This window comes from Leptodactylus fuscus, chromosome 7, assembly GCF_031893055.1.
Source record: "Leptodactylus fuscus isolate aLepFus1 chromosome 7, aLepFus1.hap2, whole genome shotgun sequence".
Taxonomy (NCBI): domain Eukaryota; kingdom Metazoa; phylum Chordata; class Amphibia; order Anura; family Leptodactylidae; genus Leptodactylus; species Leptodactylus fuscus.
The window spans coordinates 135,082,172-135,103,137 of record NC_134271.1 but is presented as its reverse complement, the minus strand read 5'-3'; the positions used below and the strand labels follow the sequence as shown (position 1 = coordinate 135,103,137).

Below are 20,966 nucleotides of genomic sequence, written 5' to 3'. Positions count from 1 at the left end.
GGAGGGAGCCTCTAACCAGCCCAGTTTGGGCAAATTCATGGTGGAGGGAGCCTCTAACCAGCCCAGTTTGGACCAATTAATGGTGGAGGGAGCCGCTAAACAGCCCAGTTTGGGCAAATTCATGGTGGAGGGAGCCTCTAAACAGCCCAGTTTGGACCAATTCATGGTGGAGGGAGCCTCTAAAAAACCCAGTTTGGACCAATTCATGGTGGAGGGAGCCTCTAAACAGCCCAGTTTGGGCAAATTCATGGTGGAGGGAGCCTCTAACCAGCCCAGTTTGGACCAATTAATGGTGGAGGGAGCCTCTAACCAGCCCAGTTTGGACCAATTAATGGTGGAGGGAGCCTCTAACCAGCCCAGTTTGGACCAATTAATGGTGGAGGGAGCCTCTAACCACCCCAGTTTGGACCAATTCATGGTGGAGGGAGCCTCTAAAAACCCCAGTTTGGACCAATTCATGGTGGAGGGAGCCTCTAACCAGCCCAGTTTGGGCAAATTCATGGTGGAGGGAGCCTCTAAACAGCCCAGTTTGGGCAAATTCATGGTGGAGGGAGCCTCTAAAAAACCCAGTTTGGACCAATTCATGGTGGAGGGAGCCTCTAACCAGCCCAGTTTGGGCAAATTCATGGTGGAGGGAGCCTCTAAACAGCCCAGTTTGGGCAAATTCATGGTGGAGGGAGCCTCTAACCAGCCCAGTTTGGACCAATTAATGGTGGAGGGAGCCGCTAAACAGCCCAGTTTGGGCAAATTCATGGTGGAGGGAGCCTCTAAACAGCCCAGTTTGGACCAATTCATGGTGGAGGGAGCCTCTAAAAAACCCAGTTTGGACCAATTCATGGTGGAGGGAGCCTCTAAACAGCCCAGTTTGGGCAAATTCATGGTGGAGGGAGCCTCTAACCAGCCCAGTTTGGACCAATTAATGGTGGAGGGAGCCTCTAAACAGCCAAGTTTTGGGAAATTCATGGTGGAGGGAGCCTCTAACCAGCCCAGTTTGGACCAATTAATGGTGGAGGGAGCCTCTAAACAGCCCAGTTTGGACCAATTCATGGTGGAGGGAGCCTCTAACCAGCCCAGTTTGGGCAAATTCATGGTGGAGGGAGCCTCTAAACAGCCCAGTTTGGGCAAATTCATGGTGGAGGGAGCCTCTAACCAGCCCAGTTTGGACCAATTAATGGTGGAGGGAGCCGCTAAACAGCCCAGTTTGGACCAATTCATGGTGGAGGGAGCCTCTAAACAGCCCAGTTTGGACCAAATCATGGTGGAGGGAGCCTCTAAAAAACCCAGTTTGGACCAATTCATGGTGGAGGGAGCCTCTAACCAGCCCAGTTTGGGCAAATTCATGGTGGAGGGAGCCTCTAACCAGCAGAGTTGTGGGAAAGCAGGGTGGAGGGAGCCTCTAACCAGCAGAGTTGGTGGAAATCAGGGTGGAGGGAGCCTCTAACCAGCAGAGTTGGGGGAAATCATGTTGGAGGGAGCCTAGTATTAGCAGAATTGTGCAACGCTTATGGTGGATGAGTATGAGGATGCGGAGGAATTGGAGAGGTTGAGTACAGACATGGAGTTTCATGTTGGGGTGCTTTACACAGGTGGGCACAAAAATGAAGGCTCTATCCAGTGGTGGTTCATTTTTATCAAAGTGAGCCGGTCGGCACTCTCAGCTGACAGACGGGTGCGCTTGTCAGTGATGATGCCACCGGCTGCACTGAACACCCTCTCAGATAGGACGCTGGCGGCAGGACAGGACAGCACCTCCAAGGCATATAGGGCAAGTTCAAGCCACAGGTCCAACTTCGACACCCAATACGTGTAGGGCGCAGAGGGGTCGGAGAGGACAGGGCTGTGGTCGGAAAGGTATTCCCGCAACATGCGCCTATACTTCTCACGCCTGGTGACACTAGGACCCTCCGTGGCGGCACTTTGGCGAGGGGGTGCCATCAAGGTGTCCCAGACCTTAGACAGTGTGCCCCTCGTTTGTGTGGACCGGTGAGAACTTGGTTGCCTACTGGAGGAACTGCCCTCCCTGCCGCCAACGTCACATGCTGGAAACATCTCCATCATATTCTGCACCAATTGCCTGTGGCAAGCATTGATGCGATTGGCCCTCCCCTCTACCGGAATAAAAGACGAGATGTTGTTTTTATACCGGGGGTCAAGGATAGCAAAGATCCAGTACTGGTTGTCCTCCATGATTTTGACAATACGCTTGTCGGTTGTAAAGCACCCCAACATGAACTCAGCCATGTCTGCCACAGTGTTAGTTGGCATGACTCCTCTGGCCCCACCGGAAAGTTCAATCTCCATTTCCTCCTCATCCTCCATGTCTACCCATCCGCGCTGCAACAATGGGACGATTCGAAGTTGCCCGGAAGCCTCCTGTATCACCATCACATCATCGGACAACTCTTCTTCCTCCTCCTCCTCCTCCTCCTCCTCCTCCATTAAACGCAGTGAAGCGGACAGATGTGTGGACCTACTCTCCAGCTGTGACGGATCGGATGCTATCCCTAACTCCTCTGTGTGATCTGAGTTATCCCTGATGTCAATCAGGCATTCTCTCAGAACACACAAGAGCGGGATTGTAAGGCTCACCATCGCATCCTCAGAGCTCACCCTCCTTGTGGACTCCTCAAAGACCCGTAGGATGTCACAAAGGTCTCTCATCCATGGCCACTCATGGATGTGAAACTGAGGCAGCTGACTTTGTGGCACCCTAGGGTTTTGTAGCTGGTATTCCATCAAAGGTCTCTGCTGCTCAACCACTCTATTCAACATCTGAAACGTTGAGTTCCAGCGTGTGGGGACGTCGCACAAAAGCCGGTGTTGTGGCACATGCAGGCGTTGCTGGAGAGATTTTAAGCTAGCAGCGGCTACTGTCGACTTGCGAAAGTGGGCGCACATGCGCCGCACTTTCACCAGTAGCTCTGGAACATTGGGGTAGCTCTTTAGGAAACGTTGCACCACTAGGTTGAAGACGTGGGCCAGGCATGGAACATGTTGGAGTCCGGCAAGCTCCAGAGCTGCTACCAGGTTCCGGCCGTTATCACAAACGACCATGCCTGGGCCCAGGTGCAGCGGCTCAAACCATATTGCCGTCTCATCGAGGAGGGCATCCCTCACCTCGGAGGCAGTGTGCTGTCTGTCCCCCAAGCTGATCAGCTTCAGCACAGCCTGCTGACGTCTACCAACGCCAGTGCTGCAACGTTTCCAACTCGTAGCTGGGGTCAATCTAACAGCGGAGGAGGAGGCGGTGGCAGAGGAGGAGGCGGTGGCGGAGGAGGAGGCGGTAGAGGAGGAGGAGGAGGGGGGTGTTCTTCTCGTGTCCCTGCCAGGAATGTTAGGCGGGGAGACGAGGTACACCGGGCCAGTTTGGGAAGCAGTCCCAGCCTCAACTACATTCACCCAGTGTGCCGTCAGTGAAATGTAGCGTCCCTGTCCGCATGCACTTGTCCACGCGTCGGTGGTCAAGTGGACCTTTGTGCAAAGCGCGGAACTAAGGGCCCGCCTGATGTTGAGTGACACGTGCTGGTGCAAGGCGGGGACGGCACACCGGGAGAAGTAGTGACGGCTAGGGACGGCATAGCGAGGTGCCGCAGTTGCCATCAGGTCCAGGAAGGCGGGAGTTTCAACAAGCCGGAACGCCAACATCTCCTGGGCCAGCAGTTTAGCGATGTTGGCGTTCAAGGCTTGCGCGTGTGGGTGGTTAGCAGTGTATTTCTGCCGCCGCTCCAATGTCTGAGAGATGGTGGGTTGTTGTAAAGAAACGCCTGATGGTGCCTTTGATGGTGCAGGAGAAGGAGATAAGACATGACCAGGGGAGGATGAGGTAGAAGTCAACAAAGTGGCGGAGGCAGATGAAGTGGTGTCCTGGCTCGTCCTCTGGAGTGCATCGCCAGCACAGTCAGCAGTGGCAGTGGCAGAGGCAGAGGCAGTGGCAGAGGCAGTGGCAGTGGCGTGAACGGCAGGCGGCCTTTGTCCTGCCGTTGCTGCCTGCCACTGATTCCAGTGCTTGGATTCCAAATGACGGCGCATTGAAGTGGTGGACAGGTTGCTCTTCTCAGAGCCCCTAATCAATTTCGAGAGGCAAATTGTGCAGACAACACTATATCTGTCCTCGGCGCATTCCTTGAAAAAACTCCACACCTTCGAGAAACGTGCCCTCGAGGTGGGAGTTTTTCGGGGCTGGGTACGAACTGGAACATCTTGGGAGATTCCGGGTGTGGCCTGGCTTCGCCTAAGCTGCTGACCTCTGCCTCTGCCTCTAGCTACCCTTTTTGGTGCTGCACCTGCCTCAACATCCACACTACTTTCCCCGCTTGACATCCCCCCTGTCCAGGTCGGGTCAGTGTCCTCATCATCCACCACTTCCTCTTCCAACTCCTGTCTCATCTCCTCCTCCCGCACAATGCGCTGGTCAACTGGATGCCCTGACGGCAACTGCGTCACATCATCGTCGATGAGGGTGGGTTGCTGGTCATCCACCACCAAATCGAACGGAGATGGAGGAGACTCTAGTGTTTGAGCATCTGGACACAGATGCTCCTCTGTTAGGTTCGTGGAATCGTGACGTGGAGAGGCAGGTTGAGGGACAATGAAAGGAGCGGAGAACAGCTCTGGGGAGCAGGGACAGTTTGGGTTATTGTTCTGTAAAGCTTCGGAATTTTGGGAGGAAGGAAGACAAGACTGTTGGGTAATAGGAGGAGAGGAGGCAGAGTCTGACTGGCTGCTGGACAATGTGCTGTAAGCGTTCTCTGACAGCCATTGCAAGACCTGTTCCTGGTTCTCGGGCCTACTAAGGTTTGTACCCTGCAGTTTAGTTAATGTGGCAAGCAACCCTGGCACTGTGGAGTGGCGCAATGCTTGCTGCCCCACAGGAGTAGGCACGGGACGCCCTGTGGCTTCACTGCTACCTTGCTCCCCAGAACCATTCCCCCGACCTCGCCCACGGCCTCGTCCACGTCCCTTTCCGGGAGCCTTGCGCATTTTGAATTCCTAGTTAGAAATTGGCACTGTATACCAGTAGTAAAAATTGTGGGTGCACGTAACCCCAATATATTCTTTGAATTACCAGTCAGAAACTGGCACTATATGGCAGTAGCAAGAAATGAGGGTATTTATAACCCCAATATATTCTTTGAATTCCCAGTCAGACAATGGCACTGTATACCAGTAGTAAAAATTGTGGGTGCACGTAACCCCAATATATTCTTTGAATTACCAGTCAGACACTGGCACTATATGGCAGTAGCAAGAAATGAGGGTATTTGTATTCCCAATATATTCTTTGAATTCCCAGTCAGACAATGGCACTGTATACCAGTAGTAAAAATTGTGGGTGCACGTAACCCCAATATATTCTTTGATTTCCCAGTCAGACACTGGCACTATATGGCAGTAGCAAGAAATGAGGGTATTTGTATTCCCAATATATTCTTTGAATTCCCAGTCAGACAATGGCACTGTATACCAGTAGTAAAAATTGTGGGTGCACGTAACCCCAATATATTCTTTGAATTCCCAGTCAGACACTGGCACTATATGGCAGTAGCAAGAAATGAGGGTATTTGTATTCCCAATATATTCTTTGAATTCCCAGTCAGACAATGGCACTGTATACCAGTAGTAAAAATTGTGGGTGCACGTAACCCCAATATATTCTTTGAATTACCAGTCAGAAACTGGCACTATATGGCAGTAGCAAGAAATGAGGGTATTTATAACCCCAATATATTCTTTGAATTCCCAGTCAGACAATGGCACTGTATACCAGTAGTAAAAATTGTGGGTGCACGTAACCCCAATATATTCTTTGAATTCCCAGTCAGACACTGGCACTATATGGCAGTAGCAAGAAATGAGGGTATTTGTATTCCCAATATATTCTTTGAATTCCCAGTCAGACAATGGCACTGTATACCAGTAGTAAAAATTGTGGGTGCACGTAACCCCAATATATTCTTTGAATTCCCAGTCAGACACTGGCACTATATGGCAGTAGCAAGAAATGAGGGTATTTATAACCCCAATATATTCTTTGAATTCCCAGTCAGACAATGGCACTGTATACCAGTAGTAAAAATTGTGGGTGCACGTAACCCCAATATATTCTTTGAATTCCCAGTCAGACAATGGCACTGTATACCAGTAGTAAAAATTGTGGGTGCACGTAACCACAATATATTCTTTGAATTACCAGTCAGAAACTGGCACTATATGGCAGTAGCAAAAATAGTGGGTGTATATAGCCCCAATTCTATTGCTAGGGGACTTGCAGGGTATTTCTGGGGTGAAGGTGGGGGGGCACACCGTTGGAACGGGTATCGGGGGTATATATCGGGTATACGGGAATACACTGACAGTGTATTCCATTCAGGATCCTGGGAAAGCTGGGTTGCGGCGATTGAGCCCGTCAGTGCCACGTTACACTGACAAGCTTCTCCCTGGAATTTAGCTCTTATAAGAGCTGTTGGTTGTCTTCTCCTTCCTATCTAGCCTGTCCCTGCCTACCCAGAATCTAAGCCCTAGCTAACTGGACGGAAACCTCCGTTCTCGGTGAATTGCAAGCTCAGAATGACGCGAACCTGGGCGGCGCTGTTCTTTTAAATTAGAGGTCACATGTTTTCGGCAGCCAATGGGTTTTGCCTACTTTTCTCAATGCCCCCGTTGTCGTAGTTCCTGTCCCACCTCCCCTGCGCTGTTATTGGAGCAAAAAAGGCGCCAGGGAAGGTGGGAGGGGAATCGAGTAATGGCGCACTTTACCACGCGGTGTTCGATTCGATTCGAACATGCCGAACAGCCTAATATCCGATCGAACATGAGTTCGATAGAACACTGTTCGCTCATCTCTAGTAACCACTTTTTAAAAGGATAGGTTTTAGAGATGAGAGAGTAGTGTTCGATCGAATGCTACAGTATTCGAAATACTCGTACTCGATCAAACACTACTAGCTGTTCGAAGTTTAAGGTTCGATGCAGAACCACCGTTGATTGGCAGATTGCTATACATTCTGCCAATCAATGCTGGTTCTTCTCTTACCTTTAGAAGTCTTCTACGTGCAGCATCCCCGCAGCGTCTTCTGCACATGCGCAGTCGGCTCTGCCTAGGCCCTGATGCCTGGAAGAGTGAATTCCAGCCGGAAGACGCCGCGGGGGTGCTGCGCCGGGAGAAGACTTCAAGGGGAATCCAGCTCGACTGTCACTCGTGGACTTGGTAAGTATAATTTTATCGAATTTTGCGTACCCCTGAAACGAGCATTTCCCCCCCATAGACTATAATGGGGTTCGAAATCTGTTCGAACAGTCGAACAGTGTGCGGCTGTTCGAATCAGATTTCGAACCTCGGACATTTTAGTGTTCACTCATCTCTAATAGGTTTCTGTTTTCAGATCCCCAAGTGGACCCAAAAAACAGAAAACCAAATGCTAGTGTGAATCTAGCGTAATCTAATTAGTGGCTTAATTCAATTTCATTACCTGTATGTTTCTGAGCTCGTAGGTGTAAATTTGGTTCTGTCTACATTCCACCATCAATTGGTCACAGCTAATATTGGTTTATCTATTTAGTCAACGGGAGGCAACAATAGGAGACTAGTTGCTACTAGTTTTGAGCGAATAGTATTCCTCGAATACCTTGCCGGCATAGGAATGCGTGTAATCAGCCGAACACCAAGGGTTAAACGCTTCGAAGATTCAATGCGTTTAACCCCATGGTGTTAGGCCGATTACATGCATTCCTATGCCGGCGAGGTATTCGGCGAATACACTAGTTGCTACTATTTATCATTCAATTCCTCCGTTTACTTTTTTCTTTCGAAGGCCAGGGCCCCACGTTGCAAATACGCAGCCTTTTGGTTGCGGTGGATTCTAGTTAATCCCATACATACATAGCAGAAAAAAATCTGCTGCGGAAATGCTGCAATTTCAATGTCAATTAGTCCTACGGAAAAAATGACGGTTTCCATATAGGTATAATAGATGTAGAAAGTCTAGAAAGGAAAACCGCGGACTTTCTGTGAATCTCCCGTGTTACTTATTAGCTGTCAGATTCTTGTTCATTCACTTTGGCCTGCTTATGGACTTTTGTTATCGATCCAGTTCCCCAACTTATGAATCTGAGCTGCCCATCCCGACTCTTTGGCTTGTTTATGATCTTATTCTACCCTTTCACCCATGAAACTTGGCCCGTGTGTTAGCCGGATTTTCCAGCATAAACTTCATGAAAATCCAAGCGGTATAGTTCTCTACGATGCTAGGAGTCCCTGCCTCCCAGCGACGTACTGTCCTGTACTGTAATAGATCTGGAACAGTATGTCACTGGGAGGTAGGGACTCTTACCATCATAGATGATTATACTGCTAGGAGTCCCACTCCCAGCATGAAGTTCAAGCCAGTAAATATGGCTAACACATGGACCATGTTTCACGGGTGATGTGCTACTACCCTAAGGCTGACTTTATCTGTACTCCACTGATATGATGTTGGATTTAATGTGTGGCCACTAAACTAAGTGACAATTGCTAAGTTGGCCACCACAGGAGGTGTACATTAAAGACCCTGGGCTGCTATACAAAATCTGTATTGAAGACCTCCATCTACCATGTAATACACAATAATGGCAACAAACATTTGTCATATGTACTCAAAAAACTCAGAGGGTTGTGAAGTAGGGGAGTTAGTGGCTGCCATTGAGGCACACATCCCAAAAAAAGTGCAAAAACACTTGTAAAAACATATGCGGTTTCAAAAAGGACACGTGTTCTGTCTTTCTAGTCAGTAATGATAGATTAAAAGGGCCACATGCAAAATCTGGCGTAATCACAATATGGGGGACACATCTCTGGGAAACCTTGTGGTGTCTGTTGGCAAGCATTACCCTGCTTAAAAATGTCAATTGGAAGTCCTTGTCATGAAACTCAACACATGTGGCCACCAAATGTCCTGCACATATCAGTGAGTTGGTAGTGAACCTGGTATCACTTCTAGGGCTGATCAACTGTCATAAGACGGGGAGATGTGAGTGCATCACTCATGTCTCTCCTACTACTACCCGCCCGCACTCTCCTAAGCCACAACAAGCCCCGCCTACTCTCAGCATCAGTAACACTAGCCTAGGAGGCGGGGGCGCGCACGGCGCTCTGCAGGCATGTCAAGTAGAGAGAAGAGGAGCGAGAACAATGGAGAGTGTCAGCGGCAGCGTTTCTGTGCAGGTAAGTTGAGTGATCAGGACCGGATTTCCATTCCTGATCTTTTTTAGGCAGGATCGGAATCCAATCGTAAAATTTACTCGATCGCCGATCGGGATCCAATCTTTTCCAACCCTGATCGCTCAACCCTAGTGCTAGACCATTGTGATGCATGAATACTGTGAGATCCCTGGCTGTCTGACATACAGCACCCGGCCAGACAGCCATAAAGTGGCGGCACGCTCCGGATTGCAATTCTAGCAGAGCCAGTACACTTTAAGGGCACCAACGACTTTGTGCTTAACCCCTGTGCCCGCTCCTGGATGATGTTACTAGTACGACATCCTTCAGGCTGGCCATTTCCAAAGCTCAGCCTGTTCACCACCATCAGGTTTAACCTCCTCTATTAGTTAAAATAAGTCCACAATAACTTGCCTGTAACTTCCACCTGACTCCTCAACCGCAAAACTAAAGCCATGACAGTTCATCAATGGACCATGTGACACGTAACACTTTATTACATACGACTGACTAAACTTGGCAAACCCCTGACTCACAAAGAGTCATCCTACAGCACGCAGGAGTGGAAAAACGCCCTGTGGAGGAAACCTCTAGGGAACCATGGCTGGAGGACGGCCTTTCCCTTGGGCTTAGAAGGATAATGCCCAACAATAACTCATCAAAGTCATCTCAGAATTGTATATATAGAACCAGATACACAATTACAGTAACAACGCAATGATACAATAATACAGTGTACAGGAAAATGTGAAAAAACCCAATTGTAAAATAGTGATTAAAAGAGTGCGGGTGGGAAGGAAATGCTTCATCCAGGTCTTGTGATGAGAGAAAGAGGATGAACAATAATTTTTGTTATTTTGGCATTTTATTAATTTGTCGTAATATTGATGTGAACAACTTTTTTTTAATTTCAACATTTTTATTGATTTTACATATTCAGCACACATTATGTAGTATAAACTATTACAACAATTTTTTGAACTATTTTTTTTTTATCAAAAATTTAACTGTATGCCCCTTACACAAACATATAAAACCTTTACACCCAATTAACAACAGAGTGCAGCCCTTCCCCCCTCCCTCCTGTGTAATCTATAAGTAGTTCATTGGTTTCCAGTTACACAACTATCTATTGTAGGGCCTCAGTGATCTTACTATGAGGCAGATTTACCCTGACCAATATTGCTGCTCAGTAAGGCTGCTTGTCCAATAGAGTAACACTACAGTCTCCGGGCCGTGGATTCTACAGCTCAATAGACTTCTATGTCGGCTGCAAAATTGGCAACTTTGTGCTTTAAAGAGGTCTATGGAACCACCAAATCTATAGCCTGGAGGCCTGTGAAAAATACAGTAGCGTGTAAACAGCCACTAAGGATACCAGACGTGTTTTGTCAGTGCATACGTGTGTGTGTGTCTGCGTGCATGCACGTGTGATCCATGTGTATGTATGCGTGTGTGTATGCACGTTTATGGTTCATATAGATGTATGTGTGTGCATGTATGTGCACGTGTGTGATCCATATGGATGTATGCATGTGTGCATGCACATACGTGGTCCATGTATATGTATGCGTGTATGTGCGCATGTGACCTATGTGCTCTGTTCATCTGTGCGCATAGTGTGCATCCAGGTGAGTGTGTGTGCGTGTGTGTGTGTGTGGTGTGCATGTGGCACTTGTGGGGTGATGTGTGTTGTGTGTGTCTAGAGTGGTCTGGTGTTTGTGTGGTGTGTTGTGGCATTTGTGTGGTGTTGTGCTTGTGGATTGGTGTATGTGTGCTGTCTGTGTGATGTTTATATGTGTTTGTGAGATGTTAGTGTGTTGTGTGTGGTGGTGCGGCCCCTTTAGCAGCGACTCTTTGGCGCTGTCGCTATAATCCATCCCTGTCACAACTGTTGTTTTCCCCTCAGCACTTTCACCTTCACTTTCCCCATTATATGTATAGGGCCTAACTTTGGGGGCCCAAATCTCATGACGGGGGACGCTAGCGAAATGAAACGTGGGTGGATGGAGAGGGGGCGTGCCAAATTTCACCCCAATCGGGCGAGAACTGTGGATTTGTATAGAGCAGGCTACTACAGATTTTGAGTTTGATATATATAGCTTATACATTAAACAGGATGGCTTCATTGATTTTTGTCAAAAGTCAAAGTCTGAGTTTACATGAACTCTACGCTACATTCACTCACCTTCTGTAAAGGAGGAGTCTGAAACTTTGTATGAGGTTACTGGTAATGTTACATAACAGACATGACACAGACAGACAAGAGAAGGGTGAGTTGTATATTCTACATATTACTCTGGATATTTTTTTACCAAAGATGTTTTATATATATCTGAATTCGGCACAATTGCTCTAGTTTCAAAAAAATTAACCCTGGCTCATATTAGCCAATCCATAAACCCCATTGAGAAAAGAGGGACCAATATGTTGGGTAATGGTTCGCTGGATGAGCTGCCTTAAGTGCAACTCAAGTGGGTTCTGCTTCTCACTACAGATGAAGCTTCTATATGGAGACTTTCTTTCGAGGAAGAGATCGTTTGCAATTTTTTTGGAGAAGTAACTACCTGAGCTCTTGCAGTTCCAGAAATGTAATAGGTCAAGCGTGTGCTAAATAAAGTCATATGTCCTTCATGAAATGTAATAATATCACTATAATATGTTTTCAAATTTACAGACGTGGGGCACAAATATGAGGTTCTACATCGACAAAACCTGTTTCGTGATACTAATTATACTTGCTGTATATATTATGGCAGAAGATGACACAATTGTAGAAACAAGGCAGGGGAAAGTGAGTGGAATAAAACAGTCTGTGATGTCTCGTACTGTCACAGCCTATCTAGGAATTCCATATGGAGAAGCACCAACAGGAGAAAAAAGGTTCCAAAAACCAGAACCCCGGGCACCATGGCATGGAATTTACAAAGCCACCACCTATGGAAACTCTTGTTACCAGAGTAAAGACAACGGCTATGCAAAGTTCAGTGAGTCAGATAAGTGGAATGTCAAAAATGAAATGAGTGAGGACTGTCTGAATCTGAATGTATGGGTTCCACAAACCATGTCTAAACCGGCACACGTCATGGTGTTCATCCATGGAGGAGGGTTCTATTTTGGCAGCTCAGCTTCAGACATGTATGATGGAAGTGTGCTGGCAGCTTCTGAGGAAGTCATCGTAGTGTCAATGAACTACAGAGTTGGAGCATTTGGTTTCTTAGCTCTTCGAGGAAATACTAAAGCTCCAGGAAATGCTGGTTTGTTTGACCAAAGGCTGGCTCTTCAATGGGTTCATGAAAATATTGCAGCTTTTGGTGGAAATCCAGAGAGTATTACAATTTTTGGACATAGTGCCGGAGCTGCTTCTGTAGGGTTTCATGTGATCAGTCCAGGAAGCCATTCTTATTTTAAAAGAGCCATTCTACAAAGTGGAGCACCGACAGCAAACTGGGCTTTTGATTCTCATGAAATGTCAAGAAAGTTATCCATACAATTTGCCAAGCTTCTCAACTGTCCTACAGAAGATGAAGATGCCACTATAGCCTGTTTACAAAAAGTAGATGCCAAAGACCTAGTAGATAAGCAAATTCTAAGGGCGACAGTTCCAGTTTTGGATAATGATTTTCTAAAAGACATCCCGCAAAACCTAGTAAAACAGTCAATTGTGAATACTGATATACTGATAGGAATAACTAAAGATGATGGTAACCCATTGCCAGTGTTCGGTGCACCAGGATTTTGTGTAAAAAACCAAAGTCTAATCACCACCGAGGAACTAAAACAAGGTTTGAGATATTTCTTCCCACCAGGAGATGATCTCTCTGTAGAATCTATGATGTTACTGTATGTAGACTGGGATGACGAAGAAAACAGTGAGAAGAATCGTGAAGCCATGGTGCAGATACTGAGAGACTATTATTTTATGTGTCCTTCAAAGTATTTTACAAACTTTGTTTCAAAGACTAAAAATAACCTCTATGTCTATGAATACAATCACCGTCCATCAGATGAAGACCTTCCGGAGTGGATGGGGGTTGCCCATGGTGCGGAATTGTCAATATTATTTGGAAAACCACTTATTTCTCCTCAACAATTCTCAAACCAAGAACAAGTATTTAGCAGAAGACTTATGAAAATCTGGGCCAACTTTGTAAAAACAGGGTAAGTCATTGACTCTTAGTGGTATAGTACGAGTGCGGGATGTTCCTAACACCACAGATCTAGTTATCGCTGACGATTAAACTATTACTTGTGACAGTAATAATACTTTTTAGAGAACCATTGATCTGATGAAGTATATAACAAAACCTTTATGTCATGAAATATCAAGAACTACTGTTTGTTTTATGTTTTCCATACGTTGTAGAAATCCAAGTGGTGATGAATTTCATTGGCCGCAGTATTCGGCTGAAGAACAATATTATGCCGTTCTGAAAGTGGATCGCATTGATGTTGAGCAAAAATGGAACAGTCAAAAATGTCATTTCTGGAATTCCTTCTACCCCAAACTAATAAACATGGTGGGTTGACATCTATTATATTATTCTATGTTTTGCTAATTTCATGTTCTGCCATATCGTATAGAAGGTGACATTATCTCTTAGACATTGAGTCCTCAGTTGAATCTCCTCCATTGCTTTTTTTGACTAGGCAAACACTGTGACATGACTTGTGTCACAGAGTTGATAGATAGAGCTCAGTATTTTTCTGTGCCATGTTCTGTGCTGGAGAGATCCTCCACCAAACTCTCGACCACAAGGATTGTGTTGGAACAAAAGATGGAGAAGATTTACATCTGCCCTTGGACTCTAAAGTGCAGTCTAGCCTTTGGATTTATTGTCCCTGTGTTCACCTCTTATTTCTACAATTCCATAATACCTAATCCTCATTGTCCACCGCCCCATCTCGTCAACATATAAACACTTATCAAGTAGGGTTATCTGGACACACAACCATTTATTTGTAGAGTCTACAGACTCTACAAATAAATCTCACTTTCTTTGATCAGCTATTGTTTAAAGCCCCAATAAGTAATAAGTCCCCCATTCCCTTGAATCATGCCCAAAATTATGACTATTTGACAGACTCTTCCATCCCGGTGTTGGGGTCATTACACAGCACTGGGGAGGCTTGACTCATCAACCCCAACCAGTATCATCTCCTAACTTGTCTATATCAACATTGTCAGCGTTATAGTGGAGTAAAGCTACTAAAGAGCTGAACTTACTTAGAGGTGTTGGCCACTTTTAGACCATTAATGAAAGTACATGGTCATGTGATATACAGTCCATGGTCATGTAATGGTCACACAGGTGCACAGCTTGTTATCAGGCATCTGTCTGATTACTGTGCTGTGACAATAAGGAGGTGAACACCATCATATCACCATGGACTGTATATCACATGACCATGGACTGTATATCACACGACCATAGACTGTATATCACACGACCATGGACTGCATATCACACAACCATAGACTGTATATCACACGACCATGGACTGTATATCACACGACCATGGACTGTATATCACACAACCATGGACTGTATATCACATGACCATGGACTGTATAGCACACGACCATGGACTGTATATCACACGACCATGGACTGTATGTCACACGACCATGGACTGTATATAACACGACACAACCATAGACTGTATATCACATGACCATGGACTCTATATCACACAACCATGGACTGTATATCACACGACCATGGACTGTATATCACACGACCATGGACTGTATAGCACACGACCATGGACTGTATATAACACGACACAACCATAGACTGTATATCACATGACCATGGACTGTATATCACATGACCATGAACGGTATATCACATGACCATGGACTGTATATCACATGACCATGGACTGTATATCACACGACACGACCATAGACTGTATATCACATGACCATGGACTGTATATCACATGACCATGGACTGTATATCACATGACCATGGACTGATTTTCATCCACTGGGAGGAAGCAGAAGGAATGACAGCAAGCAGAGATCTAGATAACTATGAGGAATTGATTCAAAAAGTATATTGGAAAATTGGAAAACTTTTTATTATACAAACAATAACTTTGGTCTGAATGTGGCCGACCAACTATTTATATTTTTAATAAGAATCTAAGGCTGACGTCATCTATACTGTCATTTCTCCACTAACATAGGACAGTGAGTGTAATGTGTGGCCTCTATAAGAAGTTAAGGGTAACATCTAAGACACCCATAATTGTTAAATTGACCATCACCCAAGGTTTATCTTAAAGCTACTGGGCTCTAATGCAAAATCTTTAACAGAGACCTTTATCTATGATATTCCATAATGCAGGTGTCTTCAGTAACCACACAGTCTTTGGGCCCTCTTACACACCCGGGTCTGGGTCCTACTGCTATATCTATACCAAATATAGTTATGTCCCTCGCTGCTTCTAATATACACGGTTCTCTTTAAATTTAATTGATCTTTGATTTTGGGTTTTGTAATAATCCCAAATAGCTTGTTTTATAAGAATATTCACTATAACCTATGCATGAAAAATGTATAAATGAAAAACTCCTATACACTTATTACGGCTTTGAATGTCTTTTCATTGTAACACTTCTATCTTTCAGATACATGAAGGAAAATCCTAAAATATGCAGTGGTATCGAAGAGGAGACAAAGTGGAAGGCGCCCAAATAATTCCAGTATACAATGTTGGCCAAAAGTATTGGCACCCCTGCAATTCTGTCAGATAATAGTCACTTTCTTCCAGAAAATGATTGCAATCACAAATTCTTTGGTATTATCTTCATTTAATTTGTCTTCAATGGAAAACCACAAAAATAATTGTCAAAAAGCCAACTTGGATATAATTCCACACCAAACATAAAAAGGGGGTTGACAAAAGTATTGGCACTGTTTGAAAAATCATGTGATACTTCTCTAATTTGTGTAATTATCAGCACCTGTTATTTACCTGAGGCACCTAACAGGTGGTGGCAATAACTAAATCACACTTGCAGCCAGTTGAAATGGATTAAAGGTGACTCAACCTCTGTCCTGTGTCCTTGTGTGTACCACATTGAGCATGGAGAAAAGAAAGAAGACCAAAGAACTGTCTGAGGACTTGAGAAGCAAAATTGTGAGGAAGTATGAGCAATCTCAAGGCTACAAGTCCATCTCCAAAGACCTGAATGTTCCTGTGTCTACTGTGTGCAGTGTCATCAAGAAGTGTAAAGCCATTGGCACTGTGGCTAACCTCCCTAGATGTGGACGGAAAAGAAACATTGACGAGAGATTTCAACGCAAGATTGTGCGGAGGGTGGATAAAGAACCTCGACTAACATCCAAACAAGTTCAAGCTGCCCTGCAGTCTGAGGGTACAACAGTGTCAACCCCTACTATCCATTGGCGTCTGAATGAAAAGGGACTGTATGGTAGGAGACCCAGGCTGGAGTTTGCCAAAACTTACCTTAGAAAGCCAAAAACCTAGAGTTTACAGGAAAAAAAAAAAAAGAGGCCTTCAAAAAAAAGAACACGGTCCCTACAGTCAAACATGGCAGAAGTTCCCTGATGTTTTGGGGTTGCTTTGCTGCCTCTGGCACTGGACTGCTTGACCGCGTGCATGGCATTATGAAGTCTGAAGACGACCAACAAATTTTGCAGCATAATGTAGGGTCCAGTGTGAGAAAGCTGGGTCTCCCTCAGAGGTCATGGGTCTTCCAGCAGGACAATGACCCAAAACACACTTCAAAAAGTGGTTTGACAGAAAGCACTGGAGACTTGTAAAGTGGCAGCAATGAGTCCAGACCTGAATCCCATAGAACACCTGTGGAGAGATCTCTTGGTGGCAGTTTGGAGAAGGCCCCCTTCACATCTCAGGGGGGACCTGGAGCAGTTTGCTAAAGAAGAATGGTCTAAAATTCCAGCAGAGCCTTGTAAGAAACTCATTGATGGTTACCGGAAGAGGTTGTGCGCAGTTATTGTGTCTAAAGGTTGTGCTACCAAGTATTAGGCTGAGGGGGCCAATACTTCTGTCCAGACCATTTTTGGAGTTTTGTGTAAAATGATCAATGATTTGACTTTTTTTCATTCTCTTTTGTGTTTTTTCACTGCAAACAAAATAAATGAAGATATTACCAAAGAGTTTGTGCTTGCAATCATTTTGTGGAAGAAACTGAGTATTATCTGACAGAACTGCAGGGGGGCCAATACTTTTGGCCAACACTGTATCTTCATTTATATAATAAAACCAAAATATTCTAATAAATGTTCATCTTCTCTGTTTTCACTGTATTTTATTTTTATGTTTTCTCCTATCCATGTCCCTTCTTGAAAGGTTTGTCACCTCCCTTTCTTATCCTGGTTTGGACGCAGAAATCTGTAACAGACAGACGTTGTTCCTAAGGTTCTCTATAGGTTTCAAACGCTGCCTATATTCCTTCCAAGGGCTTTTCTGAATTTCTTAAGATCAATGTTCAATAGATTTGTCTGGAAAAACAAACCACCTAGACTGTTATCTAAACAGAAAGACAAAGGTGGAATATCACTCCCAGACGTGACAGTGTACTATAAAGCGAGTATGCTAACTAGGTGTCTCTCCCTTAGCGCACCACCGAAGGAAACTCTTGTATATAAGTTGTTTTTTTTAAAAGATACAATGGAGAAAAAAGACATGGACCGCACATCCCAATCTTATACATTGATCTAGTCCTTCTCAGCAAAATCTCCAAAAATAAACATGAGGTTCTTAGTATACATATTGATCAAGGTGTATAAGCCCACTAGGCACTTTACCATGACCTCTTTATAGTGGGTCCCTACTCTAGTGGGTGCACCAGCAATGCAATACAACACCCACAGGGAGAATGATCCAGTGGTCCAGCAACACCCCTATGTTTATTTTTGGAGATTTTGCTGAAAAGTATTAATTCATTGCATAAGATTTGGATGTTCGGTCCATGTCTTTTTTTTCTCCACAAGCGTACTATGGTAAATCTGTCCCCTTGTTTTTTTGTTTTTGCCTTGGGACCAGCACTCCTCCCATTTGGCCAAAGTGTTTTTAATTAGCAGGAGACTGCAAAAATGGACGCACCTACTAGCTCTTAGTCCTCTGACTGGGGCAACATGGTAAGGTGAATTTTTGGAGATCTGTTCAAGTGGTGTATTGCTGTGTCTGTATGGATGATGTGGCCCAGAGCCTGGGGGCTTGGTTTGGTGGCAAGGGTGATGTATTATGGTGGTGGTGGTCGTCATTGTGCGGCACCACACCCTGTAGAGCAGGGACACACCATATAGAGGTTGCTAGGAAGTGGCCAGTGGGCTTATACATCTTGATCAATATCTATACTAACAACCTCATGTTCAGTATTGTAGATTTTTCTGAAAAGTATTAGTTCAGTGTATTAGATTGGGATGTGCGGTTCAGGTCTGCTTTTCTCCATAAGTGTATTATGGTTGTTTTTTGTTTTTAAGATTTGTGCAGGCAAAATCAGCAGCACTTTGCTATTAAAATAGCAGTATGTATTTAATGGAGGAAAAATGTTAATACTTGCCCAAGAAACTCCTTAGGATTGTCTTGTGTTTAAAGAATATGTATTGCCAATTAAAGAGTTAACTGTGTATGCAGCAGCACAGACTCCAGTCACTACCAACCGCTCATATCTATGTCTGTTGAATTCTAGCATTCATCTACATGTATAATAACTAGAGATGAGCGAACAGTGTTCTATCGAACACATGTTCGATCGGATATCAGGGTGTTCGCCATGTTCGAATCGAATCGAACACCGCGTGGTAAAGTGCGCCATTACTCGATTCCCCTCCCACCTTCCCTGGCGCCTTTTTTGCACCAATAACAGCGCAGGGGAGGTGGGACAGGAACTACGACAACGGGGGCATTGAAAAAAATTGGAAAAAGTCATTGGCTGCCGAAATCAGGTGACCTCCATTTTAGACGAATAGTGGATTTCAAATCCGGGTCATATGAGAATGTGAACTTTGTGACTATGAGACAGGGATAGCTGTACAGGCAGGGATAGCTAGGGATAACCTTTATTTAGGGGGGAATGTTATTAAAAATAACTTTTTGGGGCTCTATCGGGTGTGTAATTGTGATTTTTGTGAGATAAACTTTTTCCCATAGGGATGCATTGGCCAGCGCTGATTGGCCGAATTCTGTACTCTGGCCAATCAGTGCTGGCCAATGCATTCTATTAGCTTGATGAAGCAGAGTGTGCACAAGGGTTCAAGCGCACCCTCGGCTCTGATGTAGCAGAGCCGAGGCTGCACAAGGGTTCAAGCGCACCCTCGGCTCTGATGTAGGAGAGCCGAGGGTGCACTTGAACCCTTGTGCAGCCTCGGCTCTGCTACATCAGAGCCGAGGGTGCGCTTGAACCCTTGTGCACACTCTGCTTCATCAAGCTAATAGAATTCATTGGCCAGCGCTGATTGGCCAATGCATTCTATTAGCCCGATGAAGTAGAGCTGAATGTGTGTGCTAAGCACACACATTCAGGCATTGGCCAGAGTACAGAATTCGGCCAATCAGCGCTGGCTCTGCTGGAGGAGGCGGAGTCTAAGATCGCTCCACACCAGTCTCCATTCAGGTCCGACCTTAGACTCCGCCTCCTCCAGCAGAGCCAGCGCTGATTGGCCGAATTCCGTACTCTGGCCAATCAGCACTGGCTAATGCATTGTATTGGCGTGATGAAGCAGTGCTGAATGAGTGTGCTTAGCACACACATTCAGCTCTACTTCATCGGGCTAATAGAATGCATTGGCCAATCAGCGCTGGCCAATGCATTCTATTAGCGTGAACTGAGTTTGCACAGGGGTTCTAGTGCACCCTCGGCTCTGCTACATCAGATTGCTACATCGAACACCGCGTGGTAAAAATGACGTTACCTGTATTCTGCGGCTCAGTACGAACACGGCCATACCAAATTTATATCGTATTTGTAATGTTTTGATACCTTTTTAAAAATGAAAAAATTGTGACTCCTGTAACTTTTTCATATCTAGATGTATGGAGCTGGGGGCGGCGTCTTTTTATGAAGGACAAGATGGTGTTTTTATTAATTCCATTTGGGGAAAGGTCTGATGGTTTGATCACTCTTTATTCAATGTTTTTTCCCTTATCTTACATTTATGATCAACCCCCCTCCCCTCCCCCCCTTGAAATCTAGGGGGTCTGATCACTCACACTACTCACTGCAATACTACTGTATTGCAGTGAGTAGCAAAATGACAGCAGCTCTATTAGACCATGCCTATGGCATCATGCAATAGAACCAATGCTATGACAAGCCTGGGAACCTTCAATAGGTTCCCGGCTGTCATGGCAACCAATTGCCACCCTCCTGGTGACATTCAGGAGGGCGGCGATCAGAGCAAAATGGCGGTGCCGTTTGACCGCAGCATCTAAAGGGTTAACAGCTATCGGTGCGGGCACCGACATCTTCTGTTAGGGGCGGGTGTTAGCTGTATTACACAGCCGGCATCCGCCCTGTACTGAGAGCTCAGCTCCTGAACTCTCTCCAAACATCCCCAAGCAACTCAGGATGTAGTATTATGTCCAGGGTCTCTAAGGGGTTAAGACTGAATGAATCTTGTTAAATCCTCCACATTGTCTCCAAAGTCTTAAGATGTGTGGCTCCCTGAACCCACCAGGCCCCCTAATGTCACGGGCCCTGTGGCAACTGCTACCCTGGTAGTGACGCCACTGCTTGCAGGATGCCTTCACTGATTTTTGTTGA

General features: G+C 45.4%; 1 protein-coding gene across 1 annotated transcript; it reads left to right on the top strand.

Moving 5' to 3' along the window:
* The first annotated feature begins 11,891 nt into the window (after nt 1-11,891).
* Nucleotides 11,892-15,860, top strand: LOC142213368 (cholinesterase-like). The gene is made up of 3 exons (XM_075281686.1): nt 11,892-13,360; nt 13,566-13,719; nt 15,840-15,860. The coding sequence occupies exons 1-3, from the start codon at nt 11,892-11,894 to the stop codon at nt 15,858-15,860; spliced, it is 1,644 nt and encodes a 547-aa protein (XP_075137787.1).
* The last annotated feature ends 5,106 nt before the right edge of the window (nt 15,861-20,966 follow it).

Bases quoted from the DNA above. Each gene is read 5' to 3' on its own strand.
- LOC142213368 (XM_075281686.1), top strand. From the start codon at position 11,892: ATGAGGTTCTACATCGACAAAACCTGTTTCGTGATACTAATTATACTT. The intron at 13,361-13,565 runs GTAAGTCATTGA...CATACGTTGTAG, and splicing joins GCCAACTTTGTAAAAACAGG to AAATCCAAGTGGTGATGAAT. The intron at 13,720-15,839 runs GTGGGTTGACAT...TCTATCTTTCAG, and splicing joins ACCCCAAACTAATAAACATG to ATACATGAAGGAAAATCCTA.